The sequence below is a fragment of the Rattus norvegicus genome, chromosome 4, assembly GCF_036323735.1.
Source record: "Rattus norvegicus strain BN/NHsdMcwi chromosome 4, GRCr8, whole genome shotgun sequence".
In the NCBI taxonomy this organism is placed as follows: domain Eukaryota; kingdom Metazoa; phylum Chordata; class Mammalia; order Rodentia; family Muridae; genus Rattus; species Rattus norvegicus.
Window position 1 is genome coordinate 6,390,942 of NC_086022.1, and position 13,532 is coordinate 6,404,473.

General features: G+C 39.7%; 1 protein-coding gene across 3 annotated transcripts in view; it reads right to left on the reverse strand.

Moving 5' to 3' along the window:
- Nucleotides 1-13,532, reverse strand: part of Ube3c (ubiquitin protein ligase E3C) — a 101,255-nt gene that overhangs the window by 67,111 nt on the left and 20,612 nt on the right. For 2 of the 3 annotated variants that reach the window (XR_005503372.2, NM_001427087.1), the window contains exons 5-10: nt 12,415-12,530; nt 10,403-10,560; nt 8,505-8,658; nt 7,965-8,185; nt 6,831-6,982; nt 4,493-4,680 (exon numbers count right to left, since the gene is read on the reverse strand). Coding sequence is in view for 2 of the 3 variants with exons in the window: in NM_001427087.1 (NP_001414016.1) it covers nt 4,493-4,680; nt 6,831-6,982; nt 7,965-8,185; nt 8,505-8,658; nt 10,403-10,560; nt 12,415-12,530 (989 nt within the window). In the remaining variant the exon portion in view is untranslated. Of the gene's footprint in view, nt 1-4,492; nt 4,681-6,830; nt 6,983-7,964; nt 8,186-8,504; nt 8,659-10,402; nt 10,561-12,414; nt 12,531-13,532 lie in introns of those variants that run through there. The other variant, XM_039108546.2, reaches the window with a different exon arrangement.

The following is a 13,532-nucleotide window of genomic DNA, read 5'->3' on the forward strand; positions in this document are numbered from 1 at the left end:
TGCTGTGACATCATCAAGCCTAGCCCTGCATGACTGTTTTTCTGAGGAAGCAGGAGGCTGACCTCTCTGACAGTGACTTGGTGAGTCACTCTGTTGTGCGGATAACACGTTGGTGGTCTTAAACTTACAAGAAGGGGGCACTGGGTTTCTGGCTCGCATTTCTAGCACTTTCATATAATGAGGCTTCTTAGGAGTCTCATTCTGCAGTCCTGGAAAGTTTGCAGTGCTGGTGTTTTCTTCTGAGGGTTCACTCTGGTCTCCAACTGTGATCTTTTGCAACTTAGTAATTTGGTTTTGCTGTCGATGCTGCTGGAAATCTCTTCCACTTGACTTGAAACAGGGTGCTGTGGGAGATGCACATTAACTTCAGATGAGGATGCCTGCTGCGCTATGATGCGGGTAGCCAAGTTCCAAAGTCTCATTGCCTTTGTGAGTGAGATGTAGAGGTCCCTGTGCTTCTAAGGTTGTTTTAAATGATTCAATGTCTACTGAGGAACATTCAGGAACTAATGATGAAGTATCAAGCATCAAGTCTGAATTCTGGGCCTTGTCTATGTCACTATCAATTCTTATGTTTGCTTTTGGCCTTAGCTTACCGTCTACACTAACAGGATGAAACAGTTCACTTCTCCCTCTAACCTCTTCACGTTCTGAAATGGCAGCTTTCAGTTTGGCAATGGTGTCTGAGATTTTTTTACCTTTGTCAGGCAATTTGCAAATGAATTTTTTATTGCACAAGTCTCTCCTGGTGCCTCAACCTCTCCTGCGGCTCTATCCCAAGTCCTCAGAGGAGCTGGGGGTTCGAAACTGCAGAGCACATGGTGCACCAGCTGCAGCTGCGGATGGCATAGCAGGCTGGGTTCCCAGCGGGGCGGATGGCAGGCGACTCTGGAGGGTGAGCGGGAGTCGCCATTTTCCCAGAAGAGTATGGCTTGAAGCCGAATCTTCCCATTCTTTTTCTACTGAAAGCACGGTCTCAGAGCCAAGGATGGTCTTGAATTCTTGATCCTCATGCCTCTACCTCTCCAGTGCTAGCACTATATGCATGTGCTACCACAATGGCAATTATGTCTTAAGAGTAATTCTCATAAATGTTTAAAGAATACTTAGTTTCAAAATTCATAATATATATATTACTACACAGTGCTAACTTTGACAAAAGTCTTATTTCTATTAATTATTGTATCTAACAATAAACTATTTGAAATTTGCTTAAACTCTATATGAATCCAAAATAGAATTGTTAAAATGTTAAAATAGTTTATTAGTTTTATATGACCTTCACTCATGAAATAGAATGTAAAATTTAAAGAATAAGGAGTTCACAATACCTAATTTAAAAGACACAAAAATCATAGGCAAAGAAATAAAATATCTCCAGTTATACCCTTACTGTTTTTTCATAGTATTATGGAAATACTTATAAATCACGCAAACAATATAATAGTTAATGCCTCATATACAACAAAACGCAAAATGTAGTTAGCCCATGCAATGTTAAGAAGTGTTAACAGTGCTGAGAAGACATGGGCATATACCTATATGAATTACAATCATTAATAAACAAAAGATTAAATTAAGTGCACAGAGTGACAGAATCAAAGAAAACAAGCCAGTGATTAAGGGTGTTTAGGCAAAAGCATTCAGTAAACAAAAGTAAAGTTAGGAAGGTAACTGATAATGCTTGAAGAAAAGATGACCCTGCAAGGCAACAATGCAAGGAATGTGAGACTGTCCTGAAAACAAATAGGATCCACAGGTAAGCCTTATGCAAGACTACGAAACTATTTCTGCTTTTGATAATCCATCTATCTGGCAAAAGATAGCCTAAAGAATTAAGTTCTGACAAAATATGTTGCCTCAACACACATAGGGCTCACTAAGGAAAATACATCCAACTTAAATCTTAGGACAAGTGTGTGCAATGGGCTTCCTATGAGGAAGGGCTTGATCTAATCTGCTGTCTGTGCAGTGATCCTCAACCACACTGACTAGTATGATTGAAGATTTGAGTTTACTTATGCTCTTACACTGTGCAGGGGAGAGTAGTTCAATGTTCGGGCACAGCAAAGTAAATGAGCCTATTTTTACTGGGATGAGGAAGAAAACAAGTATCTGGGAGATGTGAGATTCCTAGTGGACAACACAATTAAGTTACATATGACATGGCTCTAGCAGGTCAACAAGATTTTCGAGCTCTATAGTTATTAAGTGAAAGATAGAAATTTAAGAGCCAGAGTAGCAGCTGAAACGATTAGTGAAAACAGAGAAAAAGAACCTAAGCAAGAGAAGCCTCCAAGTATTTAAAAAACAAACTACCACCAAATAGAATGAAAATACAGTATCTATGAAGGAAAGCATGTAAAAGAGGTCAGGATAATATAGGGGGAACAGTCTTGTGAATCCAGCCAAAGCAATGCTGTTTTGCATCAGGCCACTGTTTATATACGTTCTATACATTGAGGTGATAAGCCAGACTTTAGCAGAAAAAACAAACCTCCCAATGCCAGACAGTCCTCACTGAGACCTTTAATGATCTTACTAAGAACAAGAATAACTGCATAATAGTATGTAGCTCTTCTAGATCTGGTTTGCTTCTGCCCTCTGATGGGTGCTGCACTGATGTTAGGCTCTATAAAAGAGCATGGGTTGGGTTGGTAACTAGTGAATATAGCTGCCAGGAAGCTGGAGTCATTTTCTAGTCTGGGTACTAGCCTGATTCAGAAGCAAATAGATACTTCCTATAAGTCTCAAGAAATACACAGTAGGCCTATAATTGTTAAGTGACGCAGGCAAACTTGAGTAAGCTGATGAGGGACCTGGTTGGCCACCTGTATATATCAAGAGAAGCAGCTCTGCAGACTGGATGGGCAGTGGTATTCAAACAAAGGCCAGGAAGCTCATCTCAGTGCAGCACTTATGTAAACTTCCATAGGTCCATTCTGTGCTGCGAGAAGTGGAAGGCTGGAGCACCTCATGTTTCTGCTGATACTGCCTCACTAACTTCAGATCTCAGGCAGAATTGTCTTCTGCCACCTTTATAATTTAGTCAGATGGTATTTATTCATATTTTAAAAATAGCAAGGACCAGTCTTCTGCAGTGGTGATGTACATCTTTAATTCTAGCATTTGGGAGGCAGGGGCAGGAGGATCTCCATAAGACTGAAGCCAGCCTGATCTACAGATTAAGTTCCAGGACAGCCCAGGACTACACAGAGAAACCCATCTCAAAGGAAAAGAAAGTAGATGACCTGATAGCAAAACTTAACATAAAACTACAGTTAAAGAGTTTTCCCTACCTCTGAACATACCAGCTACTTATCACTTTCCTCAGTTTTTGTAAGTACAGTCAATCTCTTTATATAAACATAGAATACTACAGTGATCCTTTTCTCCAATTTTCTGCATAACTGTGTCCTTATGTACAGAGTTCTTGCTCTTTTCTTCATAACCATGCTTGTCTCAGAAATCTCTACCAGTGTAAAAAGGACCACCAATGATGACCTTTATAATCCTGATGACCAATGTTAAATGAAAATTAAAGCCATCAATCCCAGCTCAGAAAATAGAAAATACTTAAAACACACACACACACACACACACACACACACACACACACACACACAAATTTAAAAAAAGGACAGAAAGCAGTTAAAGTCCCTATGTCTATTTGTTGTTACACAAGCTGCAAAAAACAAATCTAAATTTAAATTTTACCTTAAAATTTAAAACCTTACTATATTTAAAACATAAAAAAGTTCTGGAATAGCAGCTCAAAGGAACAGGCTGTATTCATAAACTGACCCAACATAGAAAGTTGCTTTACCCTTTAAACACCTTTGGAATTAAGCACAACCAAGGCATATGTCCAACAATTACCATCCAAAACAAGGTTTGTGTCTTAATCAAGGTGAGGAGCCTTTGAGTCTAACACCTGCTCTACTAAAATTGACTAGAAATTCACAGAGAACTACCTACCTTTGTCTGCCAAGTGCTGGGATTAAAGGCATGTGGTACCACCATCACCAAAAGCTTAATGTGTCTTAGATTTTTTTTTTTTAAACTGACTATAGTAATTTGCCACAGGTATCATGGACTAAAAGACACTATGAAAAAAATCTAAAAAGAAATTCAACATTCTGGCACATATGTATGAATCTAAATTTTAAAACGAATGTTGAGGCCTAAACATTCATATGCAAAACACTACTACAAGTAAAACTAGCTGAACTAATTTGCTATTGTATCTCATGCAGTGCCAGGAAGGATGATGATGATGATGGTGATGATGATGGTGATGATGATGGTGATGATAATAATAATAAATGGTTCAAAAAAGAAAATAGACTCTCTTTTTTATGAAGGGTTTGGCAAGTCTAGTATCCTGTGTTCTCTTTTATAAGAAAATAGACAAACAGGTCCCGGTTCACACACCATGAATCAGAGAGATGGCACGCTCCCAACCTGTGCACACCAACCCCAAGAGACCTGCCTGACTTTGGGCACCATCATTCGGTGCTGCACCATCAATGTGTGGCAGATAGAAGCCATCCTTGTGAAAACCTCCTCACTGGCCGAGTCCCTCCACACCAGGTTCAATAGGGTGTTGGTCTGTTGCTTCGTATCTAGTTTTCTTAGACACTCTTCAGTAATGTATGGGGCTGAGACCCTGCCATCCTCCTAAAGACAACAGAAAAAATGAGTCTGAGTGAGTGGAGTGCTGCTGCAACTTGCCTACCCAGCAGTCACCTGTCCTGTTACATCTTTCTGAAGAGAAAACATAGAGCCTTATCAAAAAGTTAGCCATGTCCCATTAACCTCCCACTACAGTCACTAACAAACCTCTAATGCTTTTAGAGACACATTCACCGTCAGGCATCAACTCAGTTACCATGGTAATACAGCAACTATGAATCTTCAGGCTTTGTCTACAATTCAGCATTCTTCAAAGCATTTACATCTTAAGAAAAATTCATTTTAGTGGAGGGAAGAGGGGTTTAGATACAGTTCATGCTGCCCTCAAACTCACTAGGTACTCAGGGTGGTCTTAAATTTGAGATCCTCCTGCCTCAACTTCCCAAGGTTATAGGATTAAGCTAACCACCTAGCTTAAAAACCAACTTTGACCTTGGAAACATCCTACAATTAAGATCTACTTAGTTAAGTATCAGGAGAAAGGGCAATAAAATAAACATGCCTATCATTTTGGCCCAACAAGATTACTATTGACAAACTGTCCCAAGTTATCAACTCAGTAAAATGATGATAATTTATCTATCTATCCCTATTCCAAAGTAGGTTTTATTTCGTTTCGTTTTGTTTTGTTTTTCATTTTCCCCCAAGAGGGGACACTGTAGGAATGAAACCCAGGACCTAGAGCATTTGTTAGGCAAGAGTCCTAGTGCCATCATGTAGTTCTTTTTGTTTAGTTGGTTGGTTTTTCAATACAGGATTTTGTAGCTCTGGCTGTCCTGGAACTGTTCTTGTAAACTCAGAGATCTGCCCACTTCTGCCTTGTAAGTACAAGGATTCTTAGGTGTTGGCCACTGGGCCTTAAGCACCAACAAAATATACTTAAATTCTTAAGAACTAAAAAGGACTCAGATGAGCTAGGGATGTAGCTCAGAGATAGAGTATTTACCCAGCATACTCAAAGCCATAAGTGGAATCCTACAAAATAAGTGAATTCTAAGAATCTAGCTTTAGCAGGTATATGATAGTGCAGAGCTTTAATCCAACACCCAGGAGGCAGAATTAGGGGGATCTTTATCAGGTTTAGAGACAACCAGAACCACACAGTGAGACCTTGTGCTCTTCCCCTAAGCCCCCCAAAACGTTATGTGTGGTGCCCCATACCTGTTATTCCAGGATCTAAGAGGCAGAAACGTGAGATGTCTGTAAGTGCAAGGTCAACCTGGACTATATAGTCTACACACTGAGATCCTGTCTTTTAAAAAAAAAAATTGAAAAGGGGCACTGGAGAGAGGACTGTTAAAAGGACAAGCTGCTCTTTCAAAGGACCTGGGTCCAATTCCTAGTACCCACATGATGGTTCACAAACATCTCTAACTTCAGTCCCTGGTGCATGGGGCACCTGCTTTTGACCTCTGAGAGCACTGGATGCATGTGGTACACACAGAGACATGTAGGCAAAACAACTCATACAAATACAAACAAACAAACAAAAAAGGCAGGCTAAAAAATCTGACCCAGAAATGAAGGCTCTTGGCTTATTTAGAATTAGACGATTAGTTCTCAACTGAAGTGTGATGTGTATAGGAAGGAAGAATAATCTCCAGTACAGGAGAAAGAGCGTAAAACTGTATAAAAGGACACCCTCTTCCCCCAAGCTATTGTGTACTATGGGGAAAGGAAGACCTAAAGTGGACTATCATTTTCCATAAATGGAAACAGTAACAAAACAAATTTCAAGTTTAAAGTTTTAAAAGAGCAGTAAGGCAGGAAACTTATATATGCTTTTGTTCCTAAATCTTGGCCTCTGGCCACAGGAAGTGCTTTCTGTAACAAAGCTATACCCACATCTTAGCATAGAAAGGAAACAGACTGTATACAATGTTACTTCCTTAGCCTCTCAAAGGGAGCTGAGGGTGGTCATGCAATGATGAGGAAGCTATCTGAGCACAGCATTTACTTCTCACTTCTGTTGAAAACCTGAGCCACTCCGGTTGATTTTGGATTGGAATTAGATTTAGAAATATGGGTATAAAGGGCTTGGGGCCAACCAATTTAGCTTAACAGGGCTGCTTGCTCCCCTGGCTGCAGAACTAAGACTGAGAAGCTAGAAGAGTATGTCTAGTACAGTAGCTTACAGGGCTGGTGGGTTGGTCAGTCTCTTCATTATCATCCTCAGAGTCACTGGTGGGATCAGGACGGCCTACACCAGTGGGTGAAGCAGGTAGCTGAGAGAGGAAGGTCTGAAGCACGCGCAGATAAACCAGCAAGCCATCCTCAGAGAGTGCTCCTTGGAAAGACAATCAGTTTGTTACTTCAGACAGTTTGGCATCGCTTTCCTCATCCAGAGAACAGGCCTTACTGTTTTAATCAAATTCAAACTGTTTAAAAATACATTATGCAATGTATTTGATCTTTGTCTCTGGGAACCTAAGACCCAAAACACCAGCTGTATCTCTGGTCACTCCTGTAAGCTCCTTCTAGAAAACAGCCACTGATCTCTTACTAGAAGTTACTGAAGGCTTAAAAAAGCAAAGGTGGGGGTACTACCTAGACAGTTAAAGTGATGAACATGCTAGACTTTTATATTTAAACCAAACCCCAGTTTCTATGGAGAGGTGATCAGAAGGGCTACTGAAACTAAAACAAGGTTCTGAGCCCTGTGCATAAGTGTTCAAGCACCACCAACTCCCCTCAGATCCTGACTAGTATATCATCACTGCTAGTTGTCAGTTGTAACCTATATGATATAATGCTCAACATACTTCTCAGACTCTAGTAAACTATCAGGTTGAAGGAACTGGGGCTCATAAGGGAACCCCAGTTTTTATTACCTGGTCAGAAGCATAGGTAACAAACCATTTTATGCATCACAGTCTAAAAAGTGCAGGCACTTTCATGGGACTCAGCCTTAACTTATAGTAACTGTCCCTCTCTCCAAGCAGCCAGTGTCAGAACCAAACTTGTATCTTGGTCATGGAAATGTATCATGTAAACTAGAAAAAGAGCCTGGATTTTCAAGATTTCTAGCAATTTGTGAAATTCTTGCAAAAATGTCACGCAGTAAAAAAAAAAAACAAAAAAACAAAAAAAACAATGTTGGGGCTGGGGATTTAGCTCAGCAGTAGAGTCCTTGCCTAGGGAGCGCAAGGTCCTGGGTTCGGTCCCCAGCTCCGGGGGGGAAAAAAAAAAATGTCACGCAGTCTTTTCCTAGCTCATCTGCTCAGCTGCCTTTACAGGGAGTTAGGAGAGATACATTTTATATTTCATACCTAAATAATTCTCGCCAATAGTTAAAACAAAATAGAAGAGCCACGGCACTCCACTACTCCGTTTTGAACTTCGACTCTCGAGTAACAATAATGCATTCAGAAAGGGCTCATAAGGGAACACAGTTTGTGTATCTGCTAAGGCCGGAATGATGAAATGATAAATCTGATCAGTAAAAGGTGCTCCCAGAAATTCCTCTGTGAAGGCTGAGAAAACTTGATGCCTGGAAAAGAAGGGATTTCAAGAGAATCAACACATACTACCCATCAAATCAATCACAGGTTAAAAATCACTTCCTCAAATGTCTTTCTAAGTAAATAATCTATATTCTAAATTAATAAAGCTAATCATTCAGTAGAGGCTAGAATTTGATTTATATCTTTTCTATTAAGATAATCCTTTTTCCACTGACAGGTACTAAAGAATAAATAACCAGATCATCAGAATTAAAATGTATGTTAGGCACAGGCAAGACAGAGAAAAGTACACTCCACACTGTGACCCATGACATACTAATAAACCACCAGTCTCTGTTCACCCACCTTGCACCTTCAGGGCAGGAGCTGTACGTAAAGTGCAATGGTTTTAGGACATTCTCCAGCAACGTTTTTGCCATAGGAACTCGAGATAAATCAGAATATTCAATACTTGATGGAAGCTTGCTATTAATCAACAAGTAGAGAGATCTATAATATCCTAAAAAAAAAAGGGGGATGCCTTTTTATTACGATAAAGAAATACTTTTAAAAAATTTAAGCACATTTATTTTGGGGAGATCCAGGGAACAATGTAGAAAGAGCCTGTGCTTCTGCCTCGTTGAACCCAGAAATTGAACTTAGATCATCAAGTTTTTGGCAGAAAGTACCTTTATTCACTGAGCCATCTCAAATGTCATCATCAATTTCAAATATCTTTATAAGGGTATATGGGTAAAAAGAGGAGAAAGAGACAGTCTCATTTTGTAGTTCAGTCTGGCATCAAACTCATAGCTATCTTCCTTCCTCAGTCTCCCGAGTGCTATGGTAACATGGATGAGCCACCACATCCAACCACAGTCATTTCGCTGAAACCTGAATGACCCATAAACTCCCATGTTCACTGCTTAGTTAACTACTAAAAGTAAGTTATCTGTACTGTTTTTTTTTTTTTTTTTTTTTAGTTTTAGGATTAATTTATTTTATATATGTGGGTACACTGTGGTTGTCTTCAGACACACCAGAAGAGGGCATTAGACCCCATTCATTACAGATGGCTGTGAGCCACCATGTGGTTGCTGGTAGGTAACTGAACTCAGGACCTCTAGAAGAACAGTCAGTGTGCTCTTAACCACTGAGCCATCTCTCCAGCCCTTAACTGTACTTAATGTCTGGGTGGCAATCATAAGATTGTTTTAAAAATCAAAACCAAAAAGAGAATGGTTGAGAGCCATTCCAATTCTGCCTGGCACACACTGTTACCAGTGGAACCACAAGCAAGCCTGTGGGGAGGGGTCAGTTTTACTATAAAACTGTGAACTAATTTTTATGAAAAATGGAGTAAAACTTTTGTGTATATTAGACATAGTAACCAAAGGCATGTCTAGGGTACTAAGTTTTGTACTAAACTGTAGAAAGCATCTAAATACACAGTATCACTGAGAATGAAGCTCAAATGTATGGAACACCATACCAACATTTATTAAAACCGAAAGAAAGCCATGCCAGTGTACACAACAGAAGCAGCAGTTTTGGTGGAAGATTTTTAAATCTTTTTTTATTTTTAGAAATATTTCAAAGGCACAGCTCATGGTTATCTTACTAAAAGTTTTAGAAAACAGGAAAAGCAAAATTCTCATCAAATGCTTAGCCTGAACTGGACCATCAGTTCATTCAAACTCACTGCCATCATCAATCTATTTCCTAGAAAATGAAACTATATAAATTTCACTATAATTTTTACTGCATTAGTAGTTTTCTAAAATTTTTAACAAACCAAGTTTTGGATTGATTACACTTACTAAGCTAAACAAACAGTAAAAATGCATAAGATTTTAAATGTTTGTAGCTTTATTCTATATCAGCTAGAGTCCATTATACACACACACACACACACACACATATATGCATGTGTGTATTTGTATTTCAACAAAGCAAACGATTATATTTTTTAAAGTAACTTATGGCTTTCAAGAACAACCAACAACCTTTTAAGATTAACCAGATGAACTTGTTTATTTTTCTAAAACAAAGAATTATTAAGTAGAGGCAGTGAAAAGGCTTCTGCATTTCCAGAGGTTGAGACCAACACTGGACTCAGTTGCTGCTGTTACTCACAGACATACACAGCTTCTGTTCTGACAATCATAGCGTCTAGTTCAGAGTAGTTCCATTTCCTCAAGCACACAACCCTGGCCATGCCTCCACAATGATGCCCACCTCCACAGGTCTGCCTCCCCACTTACCACTGTGCACCATGTAGTGCAAAATTTGTTCAATCACTGACACCACATAGCTAGAATCTTGTAAAACAGGCAAGTATGTATTCTCAGATGAAAACACCTCCAGCATTCGCATTGGAAGTGCAACATTCAAACTGTCATCACTACAGTTTTGCAGCAACCTGTTAAAAACAAATTTACACACTTACGAGAAAGCCAGGGTTGCCAGTTTCCCTGACTCCTCCAAGTCCTGTGATAAGATTGTGAGCCATTGCACCACTACCACGGACTCTGAAAACAGGTGGGGCTCAACCAACAATGTTCAAACTTCTTCAATTCTTCCTTCTGTACCATCACGGCTAATTCCTCAAGACCAGGTATGATTTTTTTTTTTTCCCCAACTTCTACCTTCAATCTGTTCCATCTATTGCTTTGTGGATGGTCCTGCCACCCCACATTCCACTGCTACATCAGACCAAGGGAAAAATGAATACCTGAGACAGCTCCAAACTGGCTCCTGGGAGCAGAGCCATGGCTCCCACCAAATACTAAACAGGATGTTCAAAGCAAAGGTTTCATCCAGGAAGAGAAAGCAAACACAATCCATGCAGTCCTATCAAGGTTGATGCTCTCCTATTCATTTCAAATGGCTCTACTGAAAACTCACGTGTATTTTAAACTCCCCTTTACCAGCACCCTAGGCCTCACTACTGCCTGTTCAGACTATCCTGTAGCCCCTACCTTTCAGATTCACCCCTCCCACTACACTCCAGTCATCTCCAGCATGTCACTGAAGCATATACTGGAGGCCAGTGTTGGAGGGTGCAGTTCTGGATGTAGATATAAATGGTACTCTTACAGATTCTGTGTGTGATTGTAATGCAGGAACCTGAGACTGGACTCAGCATTTTACCCAGTGCCCACTACTGAGCTCCTACTGGGCTTGTCCACCCAGGTGCCTAGCCTCTCTGCATTTAAGCAACACCAATCTTTACAGTTTTCACAGATTACTCATAATATCTGTAGGTCCTGGAGTTTGTAGAGCCACCCTTCTTTCTCAAACTGGATATGGAAGTATCTGGGGACTAGAGCACATAGTAATGCACACCTTTATTAATGCTAAGGCCACCTTAGTCTATATAGTCAGTCTCGAAACAAACAAGCAAGCCAACAAAAAAGAGCCTGCTGGCTTAAGACAGTAGGCAATGAGCACCTGGTATGGCATTGTTTTCTACTCTGTTTTTTTTTTTCTTTTTTTTCGGAGCTGGGCACCGAACCCAGGGCCTTGAGCTTGCTAGGCAAGTGCTCTACCACTGAGCTAAATCCCCAACCCCATTTTTTTCTACTCTTACATTGACAATTTTAGGAGAAAATTTCCTTTGACTCCCTACTTGCTCATACAAAGGCAAGATGCTTAAAAATCTGCACTGGTTCTGACCTCCAAGATCACTAAGATCTTCCCATTAGGCTACCTCATAACTTCTCTTTTCCTTTTTAATCCCCCACCTCACCCCCCAGTACTTACTAACATCTACATCTTCCTACAAAGGTATCTACAATGTATTACAGCACTTGGGAGGCCAAGGCAGGAAAGATACACGGCCAGCCTGGGCTGACATACATACATACATACATACATACATACATACATACATACATATATACATAGAAAAGATCAGAAAACTATAGGCTAGAGGACAGCTCTTAGGAACACTGATTTGGGGCTAGAGAGATGGCTCAGTGGTTAGGAGCGCTGGCTGCTCTTCCAGAAAACTGGGTTTAGTTCCATGCACACACATGATGGCTTATCTCCATAAGTAAGCCCAGTTCCAGGGATCTCACATCCTTTTCTGGCCTCTGTATATACCAGAGATGTGTGTGCACAGTGCACAGACATATACACAGCAAACCACCCATACACATATAAAAAAAAAAATCAGGAAACCAATAAATCAAAACAAAGCTGCTTCCCAAAGCACTTAAACCCTAAAGATATCTCACACGTTCTCTAAGTTTCCAACTACGACAAAACTTACCTGCAACAGAGGCTCATCAACCTCTTTAATTGAAATAAGCATGTCAGTCTTTCTGATCCATCCAATTGCTTGACAAACAGAGAGCTGTGTTTAATTAAGTTCTGATAAAGCCATATCTGTAAGAGTAAAACATAAAAATACAACATTTTTTTTTTTTTTTTGGTTCTTTTTTTCGGAGCTGGGGACCGAACCCAGGGCCTTGCGCTTCCTAGGTAAGCGCTCTACCACTGAGCTAAATCCCCAGCCCCAAAAATACAACATTTAATCCGTAAACATTTGCTTGCTTATTTAGATAATACTAAAAATGTATTTACATAGCTTCCACATTTAAATCTAATTGAAACTTAATAAGGAACAATTTTTCTAAGTCAGGATATTCTTAGCAAGACATCAATATTAATTTACATTATTACATTAGTCGCTAAACAAATACATAAAGCTCATTCTACTTGAAACAATAATTCACATGCAAAAGTCAGCAATGCACCCAGAAGAACACTTGGAAAATATAGCTGTCAACTGAAGTCCCTGAGCTCTCTGCCCTCCTGTGCCGGCCTACAGTTTCTTTCAGCATCCTGTCTTTTGGTTTTCTTTCTCTAACTCCATGTGTTACTTTTTAGGTTTTTGTTGTTTTTATTTTATATATACTGATTTACTAAAGGGAAATTTGTCCCCCACACTCCTCATAAGAAGGCAATCAATCACATGGCCTCAGTCCAAAGACAATCACATAACTGGACTGGGTAGAGGTGTTCACTCTTTTAGAGACAGTCACTGGCCTGTGAGTTAAGTAGAGTGGAATGTCAGATTCTGTCAATGTGTTCACAAGGCTCGCCTGTAAACAGTGCCCATGTGGCTGCCATAAATGATTCTGAGAGCTCAATAACTAACAAGGCCTCTCTTTTATTTTCTCTACTTGTATTTTGTTTTCATAAGACCTATTATTTATACTGTTTGAAAGTAGATTACTCTGAATTGCAGGGGGTTATGAACATATCAAATGAGCTTTTCTTTGACTATTATGTTTAAGTAGTGTTCTCTTTAATGTAAACATTTCTTTAATATGTTTTTAAAACACTGGAAATAATAGGAAAGTATCTTTATAGCAAATTCTAGTT